Source organism: Pristiophorus japonicus, unplaced genomic scaffold, assembly GCF_044704955.1.
Source record: "Pristiophorus japonicus isolate sPriJap1 unplaced genomic scaffold, sPriJap1.hap1 HAP1_SCAFFOLD_616, whole genome shotgun sequence".
NCBI lineage: Eukaryota > Metazoa > Chordata > Chondrichthyes > Pristiophoridae > Pristiophorus > Pristiophorus japonicus.
This window is the reverse complement of record NW_027254527.1, coordinates 34,784-59,825: the sequence shown is the minus strand read 5'-3', so window position 1 is coordinate 59,825 and position 25,042 is coordinate 34,784. Positions and strand designations below refer to the sequence as shown.

At 50.3% G+C, this 25,042-nt stretch overlaps 1 protein-coding gene across 1 annotated transcript in view; it reads left to right on the top strand.

The window, feature by feature from the left end:
- The first annotated feature begins 1,296 nt into the window (after positions 1-1,296).
- Positions 1,297-25,042, top strand: part of LOC139255586 (splenic IgW, short secretory form-like) — a 48,237-nt gene continuing 24,491 nt past the window's right edge. The window contains exon 1 of the mRNA XM_070873954.1: positions 1,297-1,344. Within this exon, the coding sequence (XP_070730055.1) occupies positions 1,299-1,344 (46 nt within the window). The 5' untranslated portion in view covers positions 1,297-1,298. The remainder of the gene's footprint in view (positions 1,345-25,042) is intronic.

Genomic DNA, 25,042 nt, shown 5'->3' with positions numbered 1-25,042 from the left:
CTCTTAGTCCCTCTCTTTCAAAGAGATAACTGTACACTGACTGGTGTCTCTCAGTCTCCTCTCCCTCAGGGAGATTAATGAACACTGACTGGTGTCTCTCAGTCCCTCTCCCTCAGGGAGATATCTGTACACTGACTGGTGTCTCTCAGTCCCTCTCTCCCTCAGGGAGATATATGTACACTGACTGGTGTCTCTCAGTCTCCACTCCCTCAGGGTGATATCTGCACACTGACTGGTGTCTCTCAGTCCCCTCTCCCTCAGGGAGATATCTGTACACTGACTATTGTCTCTCAGACCCCTCTCCCTCAGGGAGATATCTGTACACTGACTGGTGTCTCTCAGTCCCCTGTCCCTCAGGTAGATATTTGTACACTGACTGGTGTCTCTCAATCCCTCTCCCTCAGGGCAATATCTGAACACTGACTGGTGTCTCTCAGTCCCTCTCTTTCAAAGAGATATCTGGACACTGACTGGGGTCTCTTGGTCCCTCTCTCTCAGAGAGATATCTGGACACTGACTGGTGTCTCTCAGTCCCCTCTCCCTCAGGGAGAAACCTGTACACTGACTGGTATCTCTCAGTCCCTCTTCCTGAGGGTGATATCTGTGCACTGACTGTTTTTTCTCAGTTCCTCTCCCTGAGGGTGATATCTGTCCACTGACTGGTATCTCTCAGTCCCTCTCCCTGAGGGTGATATTTGTACACTGACTGGTGTCACTCAGTCCCTCTCCCTCAGGGAAATATATGAACACTGACTGGTGTCTCTCAGTCCTACTCTTTCAAAGAGATATCTGGACACTGACTGGTGTCTCTTAATCCCTCTCTCTCAGGGTGATATCTGTACACTGACTGGGTTCTCTCAGTCCCTCTCCCTTAGGGTGATAGCTGTACACTGACTGGTGTCTCTCAGTCCCTCTCTCTCAGGGTGATAGCTGATCACTGACTGGTATCTCTCAGTCCATCTCTTTCAAAGAGATATCTGTACACTGACTGGTGTCTCTCAGTTTCTCTGTTTAACATTCAAATAAATAACCAGAAGCAAAGTGTCCCTGGACTTTGAATGCGGAACTGATTCTTGCTGGGGACATGCTGTATAAATAAATCAGGGAATTGAAATATGTGCTGGGGGCGGTGAGAGGAAGCTGAACCTGTGGTTTGAGTGGGTGTGCCTCTGTTGGAACCTCACTCACTCACTCAGCCCAGTTCCCTATTTAAACAGCACCGACTGGGTCCCCACACCAAGGCGCCCTGAAGCTACCGATTTGTGGCGTGTGTCTGTCTGTCTGCACACACAGGGGTAATGGCGAGTGCTGCTTGTCTCGGTGTCCTTCTGGCCTGTGTGATGGGTGAGTTATTGTGCACCCAGTGCTGCCTGGCTTGTCCGGGAGGCTGTGTGAGCCCGTGTTGTTCCCTGTATTAAAGTGCACCCTTCTCACTCTCTCTTCTGTTCACAGGCGTGCGGTCCGCCATCGAGCTGAGACAGTCTGCTGCTGCCGTGAAACGGCCCGGGGAGTCTCACAAACTGTCCTGTACAGTCAGTGGCTTCAGCCTCGACAGCAACAGCATTGCCTGGGTTAAACAGGCCCCCGGGCAAGGGCTGGAGTGGCTGGCGACCATAGGATATGACAATAAAAAGTATTACTCACCTGGACTTCAACACTTCAAATTTACCGTGTCCAAGGCCAGCAGCATCGCGTACCTGGAAATCAGCAAACTGACAGCCAACGACACCGCCATCTATTACTGTGCGAGACACAGTGAGAGGAAGCAGGGCTGGGCTGGTACAAAAACTCAGCCGCACTACAGTCAGGGGAATCAGTGAAAGGGGAAGCACCATGGCTCACCCCGAGCCTCGCTGTGTTGGGATCTGCCCCCGCCCCCCCCGGGAATGGGAGAGGGCATTAGCTGGGAAGCCCCAGGATCATACAGCCCAGACCCCCCCCACCAATCTACTGTCTGCCCCCCTCCCCAAAGTCTGCGCACCCCACCCCACCCACCCATCATCTGCCCCCCACCCCCCATTATAGGAACTGCCTATAATGAAGATTAGCGGAGGATTCCTGGCTCCGGGGGATGGTCTATGAGGAAGATTAGTGGGGGATTCCTGGCTCCGGGGGATGGTCTATGATGAAGATTAGCGGGGGATTCCTGACTCCGGGGGATGGCCTATGATGAAGATTAGCGGGGGATTCCTGGCTCCGGGGGGATGACCTATGATGAAGATAAGCGGGGGATTCCTGGCTCCGGGGGGGCGGCCTATGATGAAGATTAGCGGGGGATTCCTGGCTCCGGGAGGACTGCCTATGATGAAGATTAGTGGGGAATTCCTGGCTCCGGGGGATGGCCTATGATGAAGATTAGCGGGGGATTCCTGACTCCAGGGGACTGCCTATGATGAAGATTAGTGGGGAATTCCTGGCTCCGGGGGATGGCCTATGATGAAGATTAGCGGGGGATTCCTGACTCCAGGGGACAGCCTATAATGAAGATTAGCGGGGGATTCCTGACTCCAGGGGACTGCCTATGATGAAGATTAGCGGGGGATTCCTGACTCCGGGGGGGCGGCCTATGATGAAGATTAGCGGGGGATTCCTGGCTCCGGAGGTTGGCCTATGATGAGGATTAGCCGGGGATTCCTGGCTCCGGGGGGAAGGCCTATGTTGAAGATTAGCGGGGGATTCCTGGCTCCGGGGGACTGCCTATGATGAAGATTAGCGGGGGATTCCTGGCTGCAGGGGGATGGTCTATGTTGAAGATTAGCGGGGGATTCCTGGCTCCGGGAGGACTGCCTGTGATGAAGATTAGCGGGGGATTCCTGGCTCCGGGAGGACTGCCTGTGATGAAGATTAGCGGGAGATTCTTGGCTCTGGGGGGACGGCCTATGATGAAGATTAGCGGGGAATCCTGGCTCTGGGGGGACGGCCTATGATGAGGATTAGCAGGGGATTCCTGGGGTGACCTGAAGCTGGGCCTTGGGACATATCTAAGAATTGATATATTTATTAATTCTCGAGGATGCAGAAGAGCCCGGTCTCCAATTGTCTTGGGTCCCCTTGTGATGGGACCAAGACCTTGTGATGGGACCAAGACCTTGTGATGGGACCAAGACCTTGTGATGGGACCAAGACCTTGCTCCGTCAAGTCCATGTGGAAGCTGGTGTGCGATGGCCACCCCACGATAAACGAATTCACGCACAGGCATCTTCCACTCTCGAGAATGAAGTTCGGGATCTGGAACATCAGGACCCTCATGGACAACCACAACAGCGACAGACCAGAACATCGCACTGCTATAGTTGCCCAGGAACTCCGACGTTTCATCGACATCGCCGCCCTAACTGTGACCCGGCGGCAGGGGAAGGCCAGCTCAAGGAACAAGGTGGAGGTGATGTCATGTATTTCACCATCTTGCAATGACTATAAGTCTGTAACTGTAACTCATGCACACTGTACCTGTACCCTTGTAATGCACACCCTGACCACAGGGAGTGAGCTCCTCACCTGGGCTTCCAGGTATAAAAGGGGAGGTCCCACCCAGGATCAGCACTCTTTAGTCCTGGGAATAAAGTGAAGGTCACAGAGTGACCGTGTCTGATATATACATGCCTCGTGTGAGTTTGTAACAAGGTGCAGAGATATTACATCGGGCGACGAGAATCAAGAATCACCGAACCACGAGGATGGCCACCGGTGGCACAGAGGAACGTTACTGTGTGGGTGAGGACTGGGACGACTTTGTGGAAAGACTCCAGCAGAGCTTTGTCACAAAGGACTGGCTGGGAGCGACAGCGGCTGACAAGCGGAGGGTGCATCTACTGACTAGCTGTGGTCCACAGACGTATGCGCTGATCAAAGACCTGCTCGCATCCCAAAAGCCAGCGGACAAGTCCTTCAAAGAGCTCAGCCAGCTGATCAGTGAGCATCTCAAGACGGCAAGTAGCGTACACATGGCCCGGCACTGGTTGTACTCTCACCGGCGTCGGGAGGGACAAAACATCTCGGACTTCGTGGTGGAACTGCAGCGTTTGGCCAGTCTCTGTAAGTTCTACGATGCCTGCAGTGGGGAGATGTTAAGGGACTGTTTCATTGAGAGCATTAATCATGCCGGCATTTTCAGGAAGCTCATAAAGACTAAGGATTTGACTTTAGAAGGGGCGTCGTTGATAGCTCAGACCTTTATGGCAGGGGAAGAGGAGACCAAGCTAATTTACGCACACAGCCCTGGTTTTAAAGTTGCGTTGAACCAGGGAATCAATGTAATAAAAATGACAGTACCCCACAGGCAGGCAAGGGCAATTCGACACCACCCAGGCAAACTGCAAAAATCTGCAGGTTCCAACTTTACACCTGTAGGATTTGTAATGTCAAGTGACACCTGGCCAGGATGTGCAAAAAGGCACTAGCAAGGCTAGTCTGCGAGACAGACGAACCAGACGAGGGGTCTGCAATGCAGGATGAGGCCTGGGGAACAACCATGGATGCTGAATTTCAGAGAGTTCATGTGGCCGACATCCACAGCTCATACACCAAAACGCCACCCATGATGATGAAAGTCTTACTGAATGGCAGCTGGATACGGGAGCTAGCCAGTCCCTCATGAGTGCCCAACAATTTGAGAAACTATCGCCACACAGAGCTAGCAGGCCCAAACTGGAATGTATTGAGACTCAGCTATGGACGTACACCAGAGAGATAATCCCAGTGCTGGGCAGTACAAACTTGGTGGTAACGCATAATGGATCACAGAACCGGCTGCCACTCTGGATTATTCCGGCAAATGGCCCCGCGCTCTTAGGGAGGAGTTGGCTAACTGAGATGAAATGGAAATGGGGGGATGTGCACGCTATTTCATCCGTGGAGCGAAGTTCATGCTCACAGGTCCTACAAAAATTCAAGTCACTCTTTCAACCCGGTGTCGGAACATTCAAGGGCACCAAAGTAGTGATACACATCACTCCGGGCACCAGACCAGTGCACCACAAGGCCAGAGCGGTGCCGTATGTGATGCGTGAAAAAATTGAAAGTGAACTGGACAGGCTGCTCAGAGAGGGCATAATTTCGGCCGTTGAATTCAGCGACTGGGCAAGTCCCATCGTTCCTGTGTTTAAAACAGACGGCTCGGTCAGGATTTGTGGAGACTACAAAGCCACCATCAACCGAGTGTCGCTGCAAGACCAATACCCGCTCCCGAGAGCGGAGGACCTTTTTGCCACGCTGGCAGGTGGTAAGCTGTTCACGAAGCTGGACCTCACTTTGGCCTACATGACTCAGGAACTGACTGAAGAATCCAAGTTTCTGACCATCATCACGCACAAAGGATTATTTGTCGACAACAGGTGTCTGTTTGGCATTCGTTCAGCAGTGGCTATCTTTCAGCGAAACATGGAAAGTTTGCTCAAGTCCATCCCTGGAATGATCGTGTTCCAAGACGACATTCTTATAATGGGTCGAGACACTGAGGAACACCTCCGCAACCTGGAGGAGGTGCTACGCCGATTGGAACAGGTAGGCCTGCGGCTGAAAAAGGCCAAGTGCGTGTTTTTGACCACAGAGGTCGAGTTCCTGGGCAGGAGGGTTGCTGTACACGGGATCCGGCCCACTGAATCAGAAACTGAGGCGATTCGCCGGGCGCCCAGGCCTGGCAACACATCGGAGTTGCGATCATTCCTGGGACTCTTGAACTATTTTGGGAACTTCCTGCTGAACTGAAGCACATTGTTGGAGCCGTTACACATGCTCCTCCGTAAAGGTTGTGAACGGTTTGGGGGGATTGTCAAGAACGGGCTTTCAATCAGGCGAGGAACCTGCTGTGTTCCAACAAACTGTTGACTTTGTATGACCCCTGTAAAAAACTGGTTTTAACGTGCGATGCGTCATCCTACGGGGGTTGGGTGTGTGTTGCAGGGTAACGATGACGGCCAACTCCAACCGGTGGCTTACACCTCCAGGTCGCTCTCCCAGGCAGAGCGTGGATATGGCGCGGTCGAGAAGGAGGCACTCGCGTGTGTGTACCGTGTGAAAAAGATGCACCAGTATCTCTTCGGTAGACGGTTCGAGCTAGAGACGGACCACAAGCCGTTAACATCCTTGTTGTCCAACAGCAAGGCTGTCAACGCTAATGCGTCAGCTCGCATACAGCGATGGGCCCTCACACTGGCTGCGTATGACTACACCATACGGCACCAGCCAGGCACCGAAAACTGCGCTGATGCACTCAGCAGGCTCCCATTGGCCACCACCGAGGGGGCGTCGAAGCAGAGCGCCGAGATGGTCATGGCTGTTGAGGCTTTTGACACTGCGGGCTCTCCCATCACAGCCCGCCAGATCAAACTCTGGACCAACAGGGACCCCCTCCTATCCATGATAAAGAAATGTGTCCTGACGGGGGATTGGGCGCCCGCACACAGGGCGTGCCCCGAGGAGGTCAGACCGTTTCAGAGACGGATGGATGAACTCTCCGTCCAAGCCGACTGCCTGTTATGGGGCAGCCAGGTAGTCATGCCCCAGAAAGGAAGGGAAGCGTTCATCCGGGAACTCCACAGCGAGCACCCAGGCATCGTGTTAATGAAGGCCATTGCCCGGTCACATGTATGGTGGCCGGAGATTGACTCAGACCTGGAACACTGGGTTCACAGGTGCACGATGTGTGCCCAGCTGGGCAACGCCCCCAGGGAGGCCCCACTCAGCCCGTGGCCCTGGCCCACCAGGCCATGGTCACGTATTCACGAAGACTATGCGGGCCCGTTCATGGGGAAAATGTTCCTGATCGTTGTCGATGCGTACTCGAAGTGGATCGAGTGCATCATATTAAACTCGTGCACGATATCTATCATTGTGGAGAGTCTGCATATGGTTTTCGCGACCCACGGCTTGCTGGACATCCTGGTCAGTGATAATGACCCGTGTTTCACCAGCCATGAATTCCAGGAGTTTATGTCGGGCAATGGGATCAAACATGTCCGGATAGCGCCGTTCAAGCCAGCTTCCATTGGCCAGGCGGAACGTAAGGTCCAAGTCATAAAGCAGGGCAAGCTACGTATCCAAGGACCTTCCCTTCAGTACCGACTATCGCGCCTCCTGCTGGCCTACAGGTCCCGGCCGCATTTGCTCACGGGAGTCCCGCCAGCGGAACTCCTCATGAAACTCAAGACGCAGCTGTCCCTCATTCACCCAGACCTGGCAGACATTGTTGAGGGCAAGCGCCAGTCCCAAACCGAGCTCCATGATCGAGGTTCAAGGGGGAGGTGTATAGAAATAGATGACCCAGTATTTGTTATTAACCATGCTTTGGGACCCAAGTGGCTTGAGGGCATCGTAATTGGCAAAGAAGGAAACAGGGTCATGGTGGTCAGACTAAACAATGGGCAGATATGCCGCAAACACTTGGACCAAGTAAAGACAAGGTTCAGCATAGACACGGAGGAACTGGAAGAAGAGCATGATGAGATAGCACCCACACCACTGCCAGCGTATGAGCAACAAAGACAGCCCTCAGCATGCACAGTCCCTGTGGCCAGCCCGGACAGGCCGGAATCACCTCAAGTGACAGAGACACGTGCTGAGGCTCAGCCACCAGAGCCACAACTGCAGCGCTCCACGAGAGAGCGCAGACCACCCGATAGACTTAACCTCTGAGACAAAAAGACCTGAGGGGGAGGTGATGTCATGTATTTAACCACCTTGCAATGACTATAAGTATGTAACTGTAACTCATGCACACTGTACCTGTACCCTTGTAATGCACACCCTGACCACAGGGAGTGAGCTCCTCACCTGGGCTTCCAGGTATAAAAGGGGAGGTCCCACCCAGGATCAGCACTCTTTAGTCCTGGGAATAAAGTGAAGGTCACAGAGTGACCGGGTCTGATATATCCATGCCTCGTGTGAGTTTGTAACAAGGTGCAGAAACACTACAGTTACACCTTCTTCTGGAAAGGGAAACCAGAAGCAGAACGCCGCCTCCATGGGGTACTCTGCGCCATAAAAAATGAGCTAGTTGGACATCTCAGAGACTCCCCCTGCAGGATAAATGAACCTTCGGTTCACCCGAGCCCGGAATCAGTGTGCTATGGTCTTCAGCGCATAGGGCCCAACACTGGAAGCTACAGATAAGACCAAAGAGCAATTCTACTCCAGCCTTGAACAATCCCTGTCCTGAGTCCCAACAGGCGACAAGCTGATCCTCCTCAGTGACTTTAATACCAGAGTCGGTAAAGACACAGACCTCTGGGGAGATGTGATCGGCAGAGAGGGGATCTGGAAACCCACTCCAGCAGTACCCTGCTCCTGACAAAATGCTTAGAACACGCCCTCGTCATAACCAACACTTTGTTCCGTCAGAGAAACAAATACAAGTCTTCATGGCAACACCCTTGTTCCAAGCTCTGGCATCTGCTCAACTACGTCTTCGTCTGAGCGAGGGATCGCAAGGACGTGCGCATCACCCACCCCATGCCAGCAGTCGACGACTGCTGAATGGATCACCGTCTAATCCGCTCAGTCATTTCCATCAATGTAGCCCCAAAACAGCCGCAGCAACAGAAACAATGCCGCAGGAAAATCAACGCTGGAGCACTCAAAGATCCTGCTAAGAAAGCTCTATTCAGCCAGTGCCTCACAACCAGCCTGACTACTCCCAGTGACCCAGAGACTCAGAGTGCCTGGTCTGCCTCAAGGCCTCCATAATTAGCACCTGTGAAGAGACGCTCGGTCACTCGACCAGGAAACACCAAGACTGGTTCCACGAGAATGGCCAGGAGATCCAGGAGCTAATAAGCTGCAAGCGCAAGGCATTCTTGAACTGGAAACAGCAACACAACTCGAGGGCAAGAAAGCAGCTCTATAGACGTCTTAAGACCGAGGTCCAACAGAAAACCCGTGACCTAAAGAACAGATGGTGGGTGGAGAAAGTGCAGGAGATCCAGCAACGAGCCGACAACCACGACGTGCGAGGATTCTTTAGCGTAGTCAAGATCACCTACGGCCCAAGCACCCAAGTTCCTACCCCACTGAGGGCTAAGAACAGAGAGGCAGTCAGTGCCCGCTGGAAGGAGCACTTCGAAAATCTCCTTAACCGAGACTCTGTCTTCAACGTGAGTGTCCTCAATTCCATCCCACAGCATGCTACCCGCCACCATCTCAGCACAAGCCCTGCTCAGTATCTGACTACTGAAGAACAACAAGGCCTCAGGAGCAGAAGGAATCCCCTCCGAAACACCAAAACACTATTATTGCGGAGCCATGATCTCATTTCTCTTATCCCAGGGGATCTCAGAGACACTGTAATCGTGACCATCTTCAAGAAAGGAGACCAGTATGATTGTGGTAATTACAGAGGAGTTTCCCTGCTGTCGGCCACAGGGAAGGTCATCGCAAGAATCCTCCTCAATCGCCTTCTCCCTGTCGCTGAAGAGCTCCCCCCAGAGACACAATGCGGATTCCGCCCACTAAGGGACACAACGGACATGATCTTCACCACGCGGCAGATACAAGAGAAATGCAGGGAGCAGCACCAACCCCTGTACATGGCCTTCTATGACCAAACAATGGCCTTCGACTCTGTCAATCGTGAGGGATTATGGAGTGTCCTCCTCAACGTCAGTGTTCTCGATCAGGCCAACATCCCCAGCATCGAAGCATTGACCACACTCGACCAGCTCCGCTGAGCAGGCCACATTGTCCACATGCCCGACACGATACTCCGAAAACAAGTGCTCTACTCGGAACTCCTACACGGCAAGTGAGCCCCAGGTGGACATAGGAAATGCTTTAAGGACACCCTCAAAGCCTCCTTGAAAAAGTACAACATCCCCACCGACACCTGGGAGTCCCTGGCCAAAGACCACCCAAAGTGGAGGAGATGCATCTGGAAGGATGCTGAGTACCTCGAGTCTCGTCGCCGAGAGCATGCAGAAGCCAAGCGCAGGCAGCGGAAGGAGCGTGCGGCAAACTTGCCCCACCCACCCCTTCCTTCAACCACTGTCTGTCACAGAAACATAGAAAATAGGTGCAGGAGTAGGCCTTCGGCCCTTCGAGCCTGCATCACCATTCAATATGATCATGGCTGGTCACGCAACTTCAGTACCCCATTCCTGCTTTCTCTCCATACTGTAACTGTAAGTGCCATATCTAACTCCCTTTTGAATATATCTAATGAATTGACCTCAACAACTTTCTGTGGTAGAGAATTCCACAGGTTCACAATTCTCTGAGTGAAGAAGTTTCTCCTCATCTCGGTCCTAAATGGCTTACCCCTTATCCTTAGACTGTGACCCCTGGTTCTGGACTTCCCCAACATCGGGAACATTGTTCTTGCATCTAACCTGTCCAATCCCATCAGAATTTTATATGTTTCTATGAGATCCCCTCTCATGCTTCTAAATTCCAGTGAATATAAGCCTAGTCGATCCAATCTTTCTTCATATGTCAGTCCTGCCATCCCGGGAATCAATCTGGTGAACATTTGCTGAACTCCCTCAATAGCAAGAATGTCCTTCCTCAGATTAGGAGACCAAAACTGTACACAATATTCCAGGTGTTGCCTCACCAAGGCCCTGTACAACTGCAGTAAGACCTCCCTGTTCCTATACTCAAATCCTCTCGCTATGAAGGCCAACATGCTATTTGCCTTCTTCACCACCTGCTGTACCTGCATGCCAACTTTCAATGACTGATGTACCATGGCACCCAGGTCTCGTTGCATCTCCCATTTTCCGAATCCATCACTATTCAGATAATAATCTGCCTTCCTGTTTTTGCCACCAAAGTGGATAACCTGAATTTATCTACAGCTGTGCCCCACCTGTGACAGAGACTGTCATTCCCGTATTGGACTGTTCAGTCACCTGAGAACTCACTGAGAGTGGATGCAAGCCTTTTGAGGGACTGCCTATGATGATGATGGTGGTGGTAACTGAGTGTCTCACTGGGACCACTTCAGAGAGCAGGTAAGGGGCAAGCAATTGGGGGTTGGACTGGAGTCACCTATAGGCTCGGCTGTGTTCCAGAAGGACCTCAGTGACCAGTTGGGTGTTTACGACCATCCGCCAGCTGCATGGTCACTTTTACTGAGCCCAGAATTTTTTAGCCTCAGATTTTAAAAATGAAATTGCCAAACTCCCATAGAGGGATTTGAACTCGGGAGTTCCTGGGATTATTGAATCCAGGTTTTCAGATCACTGGGCCAGTGACAGAACCACCATCGCCAGCGTGAATCAAAGAGCAGGGTCACTCACTTGTAGCCGAGCCAGTGCAGTTTCAATGTGCAGTGACTGGGGCCAGTGTCAGTGACAGAGGCAGAGGTTATTGTACGGCTGTGTATCACTGTGCCTATACTGGGTGGCACAGTGTGAGAGGTGGGGGCTCCCTCCATTCAAAAACCTGCCACACCAAAGCTGCTTAAATTGGACTCTTCGGGCCATCTCACCAGCCTTTGCTTCATCACCCCTGGATAGAAAGCAGATCCCGATTAAACAGTCTGGCTGTGCAAGCAATTTTCTTTAAAGATATAACTTGAAAGGAAGGAGAAAGCAGCGAGTAACAGATGTGGGACCAAGAACACGGAAAGCTCCCTGTGGATTATAGCTCCATTTTACAAAGTCCTGGAAGCCCAGGTTTGACAGCTGCTGTGTGTGGAACACGGAGACAGACTGAGGGGCCATAAAGCCAGCGGCAGGTTGGTGGGACATTGTGTTTGGGGCTGGATCTTCTGGCGGCGGTGTTTGAGCTGGGGTGAAGCACTGTGCTGGGTATACGGCCCACAGCAGTACAGAGCTTGACAAAAACTCCCCGCCACAAATAAGCGGCTGATTCACAGCCCGTGCCCACAGGTTCCGCATTGCTGCCTCTCACACTCACATGGATCATCGCCCACTCGGACTGTGGGAGGGAAATGTGGATTTGTGGGGAATAAAAGGTGCTAAGGAGCGAGTGTGTTTGTCGGCGATGTGCAGGAGCCGCTAGCCGCTGACAGGGAAAGTGCAAAACCAGCTGAGTGATGAATACCCGGAGCAGGTTTAGGATGGACTGTCAGATCCAAATACAGGCGGCTGCTGCTCCCAGGATAAAAGCAGCTTTTTATTTTCACCACACCCTGAGATTGTGAGATATTTGTGCGGGTGAAGTTCCTACATTGCTGGGACCAGGAGACGGAGCACTGTGACTATCTTGCTTACTGGGGCACAGGAACCTCGCTGACAGTGACTTCGGGTAAGACAAACTTCTCATTCCTTCCTGATCTGATATTGATTTTCTTAATTTGCGTTATTTAGCGAATTCGGTAATACACGAATGTGTGAAATCGGTGAGATATTCAGAATAATTACGCGACTCTATCCGAGACTGACTCCATTCTTTCGAGTTAAAAATACACCCAGTAATTGTGGCTGACATCTGCTAACTGGATGGAGTGTTCAGGGTTAAGATTTAAGCCCACAGAATTGATTCCCGGAATCTAATAAATGAGGAGGTTATTGGCTTTACAGGATGTGTTCAGTCTGAGCTGCGGGATACACATTCTAGTTTTGGGACACTTGCTCTGTGGGTGGAGATTTGATCATTTGGACGGTAGGACATTGCAGGCGCTTTAGGGGTTTGTTATAATCCGAGTTAAAACACAGTATCCAATTGTGTCGGGATTTAACAGTTGGAGTCACAGACTGTTGTTTAAGGTTACAGTTAACATCATTGAAGGAACAGCTTTTAGATGTAAAACAGAATAAGTTCCAGGTTCCACTGGATATTTCAGTGCTGATGGAGGGCAAATAGTTTGCACAGAATGAGAAACAGGGACTTGTGTTTATCAAACATGTCTCACACCAACAAGCGTTCAGCATTAACCAGCGAGCTGCCGGACCGATAGCAAACGGCTGCATGTGTCATAAGGTTGTGTCCTGTTGATACTGTATTGTGGAGCAGTTCAGGGAAGGTTCACTCGGTTAATTCCTGAGATGAAGGGGTTGTCTAATGAAGAAAGGTTGAGCAGATTGGACCTATATATTAGAGTTCAGAAGAATGAGAGGTGATCTTATTGAAACATATAAGATTCTGAGGAGGCTCGACAAGGTGGATGCAGAGAGGATGTTTCCCCGTGTGGGGGAATCTAGAACTGGGGGCATAGTTTCAGAATAAGGGGCCGCCCATTTAAAACAGATGAGGAGGAATTTCTTCTCTGAGGGTCATGAATCTGGAATTCTCTGCCCCAGAAAGCTGTGGAGGTTGGGTAACTGAATATATTTAAGGTGGAGGAAGATAGATTTTTAAGCAATAAGAGAATAAAGGGTTATGGGAAGCGGGCAGGGAAATGGAGCTGAGTCCATTGATCTTATTGAACGGCGGAGCAGGCTCGAGGGGCCGTATGGCTGACTCCTGCTCCTATTTCTTATGTTCTTATTGTGCCTGGACAGTCGCCGTTTAACTATCTGCGCGGTGCATGCTCCCAATTTAGTGTTTAATTCACCTCTCGTCTCTGAAACCTCAGCTTGAACTGAACCAATTCAAGGGTTGAGAACTAGAAGGATTTCTGTGCAGTCGAAATCGTTCCTTAGCAATAACAGCAATGGATCTGTTAATTGGCAGTCTATTGGTATCAGATTTTTCTGTTCAGTTTGAATGATGTTCACAATTATTGGGTTAAAACATTGGAGGAGGGAATTTCACACACATGTATTAACTCATTGATGACTAAATCTGGCAGAGTGCAAGTGTAATGGATGGAGTAAGATCTCCTCTTGCAGTGTGAGTGGAACAAGGTTTATCACTCGGGCGGTTCTGACCCGCTCCTTTTAATGGAGGCAGCATCTCAAATTAAGGCAAGGCGTGTGGGAAATGAGATGGTCTTATATAATTTATATTAACGGTTTAGACTTTGGAATCAAAAGCACAATTTCTAAATTGGCGGCTGACACCAAACTTGGCGACCGTCAATACTGAGGAGGCCTGCAACAACTTACAGGAGGACATTAATAAACTTACAGAATGGGCAAACTGGCAAATTAAGTTCACCGAGCACGTATTACATTTTGTTAGGGAGAAAGAAAGACTTGCATTTATATCGCGCCTTTCACGGCCACCAGACTTCTCAAAGCATTTTACAGCCAATGAAGTACTTTGAAGTGTAGTCACTGTTGTAATGTGGGAAACATGGCAGCCAATTTGTGCACAGCAAGCTCCCACACACAGCAACATGATAATGTCCAGATAATCTGTTTTTGTTATGTTGATTAAGGGATAGGGAGGTCACTTATTACTTGGAGGGTGTGAGTCTAGGTAGGATAGAGGAACAAAGGGATCTTGGAACAAATCATTAAAAATTGTGATGTTGGTTAGCCAGGCAAGCACTCGGGTATATTTCTAGAGGTATCGAATTGAAGAATAGGGAAGTTATGCTAAACCTGTATCGAGCTTTGGTTAGACCACACTTGGAGTCCTGCGTAATGTTCTGGTCACCATATTAGAGAAAGGAGACAGATTTACAGGGATGATACCAGAAATGCGAGGTATACATATCGGGAAAGGATGAACAGGCTGGGTCTCTTTTCTCTTGGAAAAAGAAGGCTGAGGGGTGACCTAATAGAGGTCTTTACAATTATGGAATGTTTTGATAGGGTGGATACAGAGAAGGTGTTTCCACTTGTGGGGAAGAGCATAACTAGAGGTCATCAATATAAGGTAGTCACCAAGAAATCCAATGGGGAATTCAGGAGAAACTCCTTTACCCAGAGAGTGATGAGAATGTGGAACTCGCTGCCACAGGGAGTGATTGAAGTGAATAGTATCGATGTATTTAAGGGGAGGCTGGACAAGCCAATGGGGGAGAAGGGTATGGAGGGTTATGCTGATAGAGTTAGATGAGGAAAGACGGGAGGAGGCTCGAGTGGGGCATAAACAGCAGCATGGCCTGGTTGGGCCGAATGGCCTGTTTCTGTGCCGTATATCCATTGTTAATCCTATGATCTGTTTGAGATGCAGCTTTATGGCCCGTTCGCGGTAAAGGGAGCTTCAATGGCCCTCCCTAACCTTGTCGGGGCAGAGCACAAAGTAGACTTTCATTACACCTGGTGTATCTATCTGGACTGGATTCTAACATGCACTGTACAGTGTAGTACTGTCATTAAACCTGGTGTATCTATCTGGACTGGATTCTAACACACACTGTGTGGAACTGTTCTTACACCTGGTGTATCTATCTGGACTGGATTCTAACACACACTGTGTGGTGTGGAACAACACACCTCACTGAGCACAAACACTTGGTCCAGTTAAACTAACTGCTTTGAAAACCCCTCGGCCTGTGCACTTCCAACACACATCCTTCTTTGCCAGAAAGGCTTTGAAAACTGGACAGCCAAACGTATCTTGTGCCCGGATGCTTTCGATGTTTTTTTGTGGTGTTTATTGTCTGAATTTTCTGACTGGGGATTGGCTACCCCTTCCTTTCCTCACTCTCTCCTTCGCCTCGTTTATTGCCTCCTTTCATCCTCACCTTTCCTCCTTTGATTCTTTTCTTTGTTTTTGTTCTTTCTTTCTCCCCTCTTTATTTCTTGCCCTCTCTTGCTGTTCCCCTATCCTCCTTTGTCTCTGTCTCTCTCCCCTCTGTTTCCTATAAGTTAATAGAACAGTCCTCCAACCTATCAATCGGGGTGAATATTGAATGAACAGTTCTGCAAAGATGTTGAACTCATCAGTTGAGCCCGAGCTTGTGTTCTGGACTCGGTTAACAGAAAGGTAGAGTAGGAGGTCGCTAATGTACTGTAATCATATCATAGAATCATAGAAATTTACAGCATGCAAGGAGGCCATTCAGCCCATCGTGTCCGTGCCGGCTGACCAAGAGGCTACCCAGCTTAATCCCACTTTCCAGCTCTTGATCCGTAGCCCTGTAGGTTACGGCACATCCAAGTACTTTTTAAATGTGGTGAGGGTTTCTGCCTCTACCACCCTTTCAGGCAGTGAGTTCCAGACCCCCACCACCCCTCTAGACCTCCTACCTGGATGAACGGCCTCCTCCTGTTTATCATTCCACAAAGATGCAATTGCCTTTGGGTGGTATAGTAAATCGGGTGTGCTCCCTGGTTGTTGACCCCTCTGCTAAGGGAACAGATCCTTACTATCCACCCTATCCAGGCCCCTCATAATTTTATACACCTCAATCAGGTCTCCCCTCAGCCACCTCTGTTCCAAAGAAAACAACCCCAGCCTATCCAATCTTTCCTCATAGACAAAATTCTCCAACCCAGGCAGATCCTCATATATTGAATGGTGGTGCAGGCTCGAAGAGCCGAATGGCCGACAACTGCACCTATTTTCTATGTATCTATGTATCTATGTAAATCTCCTCTGTACCCTCTCCAGTGCATTCACATCTTTCCTGTAATGTGGTGACCAGAACTGCAGGCAGTACTCCAGCTGTGGCCTAACTAGTGTTTTATACAGTTCAAGCATAACCCCCTGCTCTTATATTATATGCCTCGGCCAATAAAGGCAAGCACTCCGTATGCCTTCTTAACCACCTAATCTACCTGGCCTGCTACCTTCAGGGATCTGTGGACCTGCACTCCCAGGTCCCTTTGTTCCTCTACACTTCTCAGTGTCCTACCATTTATTGTGTATTCCTTTCCTTGTTAGACCTCCCCAAATGCATTACCTCACATTTCATAAGAACATAAGAACATATCAGGAACAGGAGTAGGCCATCTAGCCCCTCGAGCCTGCTCCGCCATTCAGCAAGATCATGGCTGATCTGGCCGTGGACTCAGCTCCACTTACCCACCCGCTCCCCGTAACCCTTATTCCCTTATTGGTTAAAAATCTATCTATCTGTGACTTGAATACATTTAATGAGCTCGCCTCAACTGCTTCCTTGAGCAGAGAATTCCACAGACTCTGGGAGAAGAAATTCCTTCTCAACTCTGTTTTAAATTGGCCCCCCCGTATTTTGAGGCTGTGCCCCCTAGTTCTAGTCTCCCTGACCAGTGGAAACAACCTCTCTGCCTCTATCTTGACTATCCCTTTCATGATTTTAAATGTTTCTATAAGATCACCCCTCATCCTTCTGAACTCCAACGAGTAAAGACCCAGTCTACTCAATTTATCATCATAAGGTAACCCCCTCATCTCCGGAATCAGCCGAGTGAATCGTCTCTGTACCCCCTCCAAAGCTAGTATATCCTTCCTTAAGTAAGGTGACCAAAACTGCACGCAGTACTCCAGGTGCGGCCTCACTAATACCCTATACAGTTGCAGCAGGACCTCCCTGCTTTTGTACTCCATCCCTCTCGCAATGAAGGCCAACATTCCATTCGCCTTCCTGATTACCTGCTGCACCTGAAAACTAACTTTTTGGGATTCATGAATCGACAGCACACTCTGAGCACTGCATCTCGTGACTGGGTGTGGTCCATGCCTGGATGGGCCAGCCAATCAGTGCTGAAAATGTATCAGTGCGGGGATGACGCGATCCATAAAAACTGGTGGCGCTCGCGAGTACGATAGATTGTAGCCCGGGAGCGGCAGGGAGCGAAGAAGAAAGGATGAAGATCTACTGTGTACTTTCTTTGTGCCTGGTTGGAGTCTTTGCAGCCCCAAGATTAGATCCTGAATTGGATGAACCCTGGCTGCAGTGGAAGGGTTGGCATCACAAGAGCTATGAGCAGAAAGAGGAAGGTTGGAGGCGAATGGTATGGGAAAAGAATCTTAGAGAAAATTCATGCACAAGGACCCCCAGGTCCCTCTGCACCGCAGCATGTTGTAATTTCTCCCCATTCAAATAATATTCCCTTTTACTGTTTTTTTTCCAAGGTGGATGACTTCACATTTTCCGACATTGTATTCCATCTGCCAAACCTTAGCCCATTCGCTTAACCTATCTAAATCTCTTTGCAGACTCTCTGTGTCCTCTACACAACCCGCTTTCCCACTAATCTTAGTGTCATTCTCAAATTTTGTTACACTACACTCTGTCCCCTCTTCCAGGTCATCTATGTATATTGTAAACAGTTGTGGTCCCAGCACCGATCCCTGTGGCACAACACTAACCACTGATTTCCCACCTGAAAAGGACCCATTTATCCCGACTGTCTACTTTCTGTTAGCCAGCCAATTCTCGATCCATGCTATTACATTTCCTGACTCCGCGTACCTTTATCTTCTGCAGTAACCTTTTGTGTGGCACCTTATCGAATGCCTTTTGGAAATCTAAATACACCACATCCATCGGTACACCTCTATCTATCATGCTCATTATATCCTCAAAGAATTCCAGTAAATTAGTTAAACATGATTTCCCCTTCATGAATCCATGCTGCGTCTGCTTGATTGCACTATTCCTATCTAGATGTCCCGCTATTTCTTCTTTAATGATAGTTTCAAGCATTTTCCCCACTACAGATGTTAAACTAACCGGCCTATAGTTACCTGCCTTTTGTCTGCCCCCTTTTTTAAACAGAGGCGTTACATTAGCTGCTTTCCAATCCGCTGGTACCTCCCCAGAGTCCAGAGAATTTTGGTAGATTATAACCAATGCATCTGCTATAACGTCCGCCATCTCTTTTAATACCCTGGGATGCATTTCATCAGGACCAGGGGACTTGTCTACCTTGAGATCCATTAGCCTGTCCAGCACTACCCCCCTAGTGATAGTGATTATCTCAAGGTCCTCCCTTCCCACATTCCCGTGACCAGCAATTTCTGGCATGGTTTTTGTGTCTTCCACTGTGAAGACCGAAGCAAAATAATTGTTTAAGGTCTCAGCCATTTCCATATTTCCCATTATTAAATCCCCCTTCTCATCTTCTAAAGGACCAACATTTACTTTAGTCACTCTTTTCCGTTTTATATATCGGTAAAAGCTTTGATTTGTATTTCATTTGCCACAGTTCTGCCCACCTGACCAGTACATTGATATCTTCCTGCAGTCCACAGCTTTCTTCTTCATTATCAACCACACGGCCAATTTTAGTATCAAACTTCTTAATCATACCCCCAACATTTAAGTCTCGATCATTGATACATACCAGAAAAAGCAAGGGACCCAGTACTGAGCCCTGCGGAACCCCACTGGAAACATCCTTCCAGTCACAAAAACACCCATCAACCTCATACGGTAATGTAGTGTATGAGGCCCATCCGGTATAATGAACAGCCTCAGTCAGCATTGCACGGATATTAAAAATATCTCGGGATTTATTGTTGGAATTAAGGACACTTCAGTTTGTTTTCCTTGGGGAAGAAGCAGTTTTTAAAATTCAAAAGGGAGTTAGATGTGGCCCTTACGGCTAAAGGGACCAAGGGGTATGGAGAGAAAGCAGGAAAGGGGTACTGAGGGAATGATCAGCCATGATCTTATTGAATGGTGGTGCAGGCTCGAAGGGCTGAATGGCCTACTCCTGCACCTATTTTCTATGTTTCTATGAATTGAGAAAGCAGGTGAAGGGTATAAGGGAGCAACAGGCCAGTCAGCCTGACTTCAGTGGGGAAACTTTTGGAGACAATATTGGGGTAAATAAGGAAAGGTTTTACACAGCGAGTTGTTATGATCTGGAACGCAATGTGTGAAAGGGCGGTGGGAGCAGGTTCCACAGTATCTTTTAAATGAGAATTGGATAAATACTTCATGTGAAAACCTTTTACAAGGTTATGGTGAACAAGCAGGGGACTGGGATTAATTCGTGAGCTCGACCAGGCGTGGCTGGCTGACCGGTCTCCTCCTGTGTCTCATTCCACAAAGCTGTAATTGCCTTTGGGTGGTATAGTAAATCGGTTCATGGCAAATCAGCAGCTGGTATCACACTCCGTCTGAGTTAGCATTCCATTGACATCAGTGTAAAGTAAGGCTCCCTCTACATGGCCCACCAAACACACCCAGGGCAGGTACAGGGGGTTAGATACAGAGTAAAGCTCCCTCTACATGGCCCATCAAACACACCCAGGGCAGGTACAGCACGAGGTTAGATACAGAGTAAAGCTCCCTCTACATGGCCCACCAAACATTCCCAGGGCAGGTACAGGGCCTGATGGACTGCATCCCAGAGTACTTAAGGAGGTGGCCTTGGAAATAGCGGATGCATTGACAGTCATTTTCCAACATTCCATTGACTCTGGATCAGTTCCTATCGAGTGGAGGGTAGCCAATGTAACCCCACTTTTTAAAAAAGGAGGGAGAGAGAAAACAGCGAATTATAGACCGGTCAGCCTGACCTCCGTAGTGGGTAAAATGATGGAATCAATTATTAAGGATGTCATAGCAGCGCATCTGGAAAATGGTGACATGATAGGTCCAAGTCAGCATGGATTTGTGAAAGGGAAATCATGCTTGACAAATATTCTGGAATTTTTGAGGATGTTTCCAGTAGACTGGACAAGGGAGAACCAGTTGATGTGGTATATTTGGACTTTCAGAAGGCTTTCGACAAGGTCCCACACAAGAGATTAATGTGCAAAGTTAAAGCACATGGGATTGGGGGTAGTGTGCTGACGTGGATTGAGAACTAGTTGTCAGACAGGAAGCAAAGAGTAGGAGTAAATGGGTACTTTTCAGAATGGCAGGCAGTGACTAGTGGGGTGCCGCAAGGTTCTGTGCTGGGGCCCCAGCTGTTTACATTGTACATTAATGATTTAGATGAGGGGATTAAATGCAGTATCTCCAAATTTGCGGATGACACTAAGTTGGGTGGCAGTGTGAGCTGCGAGGAGGATGCTATTAGGCTGCAGAGTGACTTGGATAGGTTAGGTGAGTGGGCAAATGCATGGCAGATGAAGTATAATGTGGATAAATGTGAGGTTATCCACTTTGGTGGTAAAAACAGAGAGATAGACTATGATCTGAATGGTGACAGATTAGGAAAAGGGAAGATGCAACGAGACCTGGGTGTCATGGTACATCAGTCATTGAAGGTTGGCATGCAGGTACAGCAGGCGGTTAAGAAAGCAAATGGCATGTTGGCCTTCATAGCGAGGGGATTTGAGTACAGGGGCAGGGAGGTGTTGCTACAGTTGTACAGGGCCTTGGTGAGGCCACACCTGGAGTATTGTGTACAGTTTTGGTCTCCTAACTTGAGGAAGGACATTCTTGCTATTGAGGGAGTGCAGCGAAGATTCACCAGACTGATTCCCGGGATGGTGGGACTGACCTATCAAGAAAGACTGGATCAACTGGGCTTGTATTCACTGGATTTCAGAAGAATGAGAGGGGACCTCATGGAAACGTTTAAAATTCTGACGGGTTTAGACAGGTTAGATGCAGGAAGAATGTTCCCAATGTTGGGGAAGTCCAGAACCAGGGGTCACAGTCTAAGGATAAGGGGGAAGCCATTTAGGACCGAGATGAGGAGAAACTTCTTCACCCAGAGAGTGGTGAACCTGTGGAATTCTCTACCACAGAAAGTTGTTGAGGCCATTCACTAAATATATTCAAAAAGGAGTTAGATGAAGTCCTTACTACTCGTGGGATCAAGGGTTATGGCGAGAAAGCAGGAAGGGGGTACTGAAATTTCATGTTCAGCCATGAACTCATTGAATGGCGGTGCAGGCTAGAAGGGCTGAATGGCCTGCTCCTGCACCTATTTTCTATGTTTCTATACAGAGTAAAGCTCCCTCTACATGGCCCATCAAACACTCCCAGGGCAGGTACAGCATGGGGTTAGATACAGAGTAAAGCTTCCTCTACACTGTCATATCAAACACACCCAGGGCAGGTACAGGGGGTTAGATACAGAGTAAAGCTCCCTCTACACTGTCCCACCAAACACTCCCAGGGCAGGTACAGCACGAGTTAGATACAGAGTAAAGCTCCCTCTACACTGTCCCATCAAACACTCCCAGGGCAGGTACAGGGGGTTCGATACAGAGTAAAACTCCCTCTATACTGTCCCATCAAACACTCCCAGGGCAGGTACAGCACGGGGTTGGATACAAAGTAAAGCTCCCTCTACACTATCCCATCAAACACTCCCAGGGCAGGTACAGCACGGGGTTAGATACAGAGTAAAACTCCCTCTACATGACCAATCAAACACTCCCAGGGCAGGTACAGGGGGTTAGATACAGAGTAAAGCTCCCTCTACATGGCCCACTAAACACACCCAGGGCAGGTACAGGGGGTTAGATACAGAGTAAAGCTCCCTCTACACTGTCCCACTAAACACTCCCAGGACAGGTACTTCGGAATACCTGTTCTTTAGGTATGAAAGCAAACTGCAGCAGTTTAGTTTCATATAAAAAGTGCAAAACAAATCAACAAGAAGGTGGGAACGCTCTGGGGCCCTCATTGTGGGAGACGGCAGAGCAGTTATTGTCCCATGACAGAAACACATGATTTGCCGTTCTTCAATATTCTGTGAGGCTCAGGGAATGAATACGTTTTTGCTTCAGTGTGAAGTCAGTGATCAGTCCGGTTAGATTCTGAACAAATCACTTTATATTTCCCATGTGTTCTCGAGCTTGACTGTTCCAGTGAAGGACTCGATCTTAGTGCTGTGCCAATTCCATGTCATCATTTATCCCCTAACTGGGTTAGATTTCACAGGTTCCAGTGTCAGCCGTGGCTCAGTGGGCAGCTCACTCGCCTCGGAGTCAGGAGGTTGTGGGTTCAAATCCCACTCCAGGGACTTGAATATTTAAATCCAGGCAGACACTCCAGTGCAGTACTGAGGGAGTGCTGCACTGTCAGAGGGGCAGTACTGAGGGAGTGCTGCACTGTTGGAGGGGCAGCACTGAGGGAGTGCTGCACTGTCAGAGGAGCAGTTCTGAGGGAGTGCTGCACTGTCGGAGCGCCGCACTGTCGGAGGGGCAGTACTGAGGGAGTGCTGCACTGTCGGAGCGCCGCACTGTCGGAGGGGCAGTACTGAGGGAGTGCTGCACTGTCGGAGGGGCAGTACTGAGGGAGTGCTGCACTGTGGGAGGGGCAGTACTGAGGGAGTGCTGCACTGTCGGAGGGGCAGTACTGAGGGAGTGCTGCACTGTCAGAGGGGCAGTACTGAGGGAGTGCTGCACTGTCGGAGGGGCAGTACTGAGGGAACGCCGCACTGTCGGAGGGTCAGTACTGAGGGAGCGCCGCACTGTCGGAGGGGCAGTACTGAGGGAGTGCTGCACTGTCGGAGGGGCAGTGCTGAGGGAACGCCGCACTGTCGGAGGGGCAGTACTGAGGGACTGCTGCACTGTCGGAGGGGCAGTACTGAGGGAGCGCTGAGCGATGAGATGTTAAACCGAGGCCCCGCCTGCTTTCTCATTTGGATGTAAAAGATCCAATGGCTCTATTTCGAAGAAGAGCAGGTGGGGCTATCCCCGGTGTCCTAGGCCAATATTGATTCCTTCATTACAACAGTGACTACACTTCATAAAGTACTTCATTGGCTGTAAAGCACTTTGAGACGTCCGGTGGTTGTGAAAGGTGTTGTATAAATGCAAGTATTTCTTTTTTTTAACCAAGCTTGATCGTCATGCATTAGAAACAGTTGTGAAAGGAAGAACTTGCATTTATATAGCGCCTTTGATGATCTCAGGATGTCCCTGAGCGCTTTACAGCCGCTGAAGTACTTTTGAAGTGTAACATAATGATAGCGAGTTTGTGCACAGCAAGCTCCCACACAAAACAAGCTGGTAATGACCAGATCATCTGTTTTTGTGATCTTCAGGGATAAGTATTGGCCCAGGACCTCAGGGAATCAGTTTAACCATTCACCTGAAAGAATGCACCTCCAACAGTGCGGCGCTCCCTCAGTACTGCCCCTCCGACAGTGCAGCACTCCCTCAGTACTGCCCCTCCGACAGTGCGGCGCTCCCTCAGTACTGTCCCTCCGACAGTGCAGCACTCCCTCAAGTACTGCCCCTCCGACAGTGTGGCATTCCCTCAGTACTGCCCCTCCGACAGTGCAGCACTCCCCCAGTACTGTCCCTCCGACAGTGCGGCGCTCCCTCAGTACTGCCCCTCCGACAGTGCGGCACTCCCTCAGTACCGCCCCTCTGACAGTGCAGCACTCCCTCAGTACTGCCCCTCCGACAGTGTGGCACTCCCTCAGTACCGACCCTCCGACAGTGCAGCACTCCCTCAGTACTGCCCCTCCGACAGTGCGGCGCTCACTCAGTACTGCCCCTCCAACAGTGCGGCACTCCCTCAGTACTGTCCCTCCGACAGTGCGGCACTCCCTCAGTACTGCCCCTCCGACAGTGCAGCACTCCCTCAGTACTGTCCCTCCGACAGTGCAGCACTCCCTCAAGTACTGCCCCTCCGACAGTGTGGCACTCCCTCAGTACTGCCCCTCCGACAGTGCAGCACTCCCCCAGTACTGTCCCTCCGACAGTGCGGCGCTCCCTCAGTACTGCCCCTCCGACAGTGCGGCACTCCCTCAGTACCGCCCCTCTGACAGTGCAGCACTCCCTCAGTACTGCCCCTCCGACAGTGCGGCACTCCCTCAGTACCGCCCCTCCGACAGTGCAGCACTCCCTCAGTACTGCCCCTCCGACAGTGCGGCGCTCACTCAGTACCGCCCCTCCAACAGTGCGGCACTCCCTCAGTACCGCCCCTCCGACAGTGTGGCACTCCCTCAGTACTGCCCCTCCGACAGTGCGGCGCTCCCTCAGTACTGCCCCTCCGACAGTGCAGCACTCCCTCAGCACTGCCCCTCCGACAGTGTGGCACTCCCTCAGTACTGCCCCTCCGACAGTGCGGCACTCCCTCAGTACCGCCCCTCTGACAGTGCAGCACTCCCTCAGTACTGCCCCTCCGACAGTGCGGCACTCCCTCAGTACCGCCCCTCCGACAGTGCAGCACTCCCTCAGTACTGCCCCTCCGACAGTGCGGCGCTCACTCAGTACCGCCCCTCCAACAGTGCGGCGCTCCCTCAGTACCGCCCCTCCGACAGTGCGGCACTCCCTCAGTACTGCCCCTCTGACAGTGCGGCACTCCCTCAGTACCGCCCCTCCGACAGTGCAGCACTCCCTCAGTACTGCCCCTCCGACAGTGCAGCACTCCCTCAGTACTGCCCCTCCGACAGTGTGGCACTCCCTCAGTACTGCCCCTCCGACAGTGCGGCGCTCCCTCAGTACTGCCCC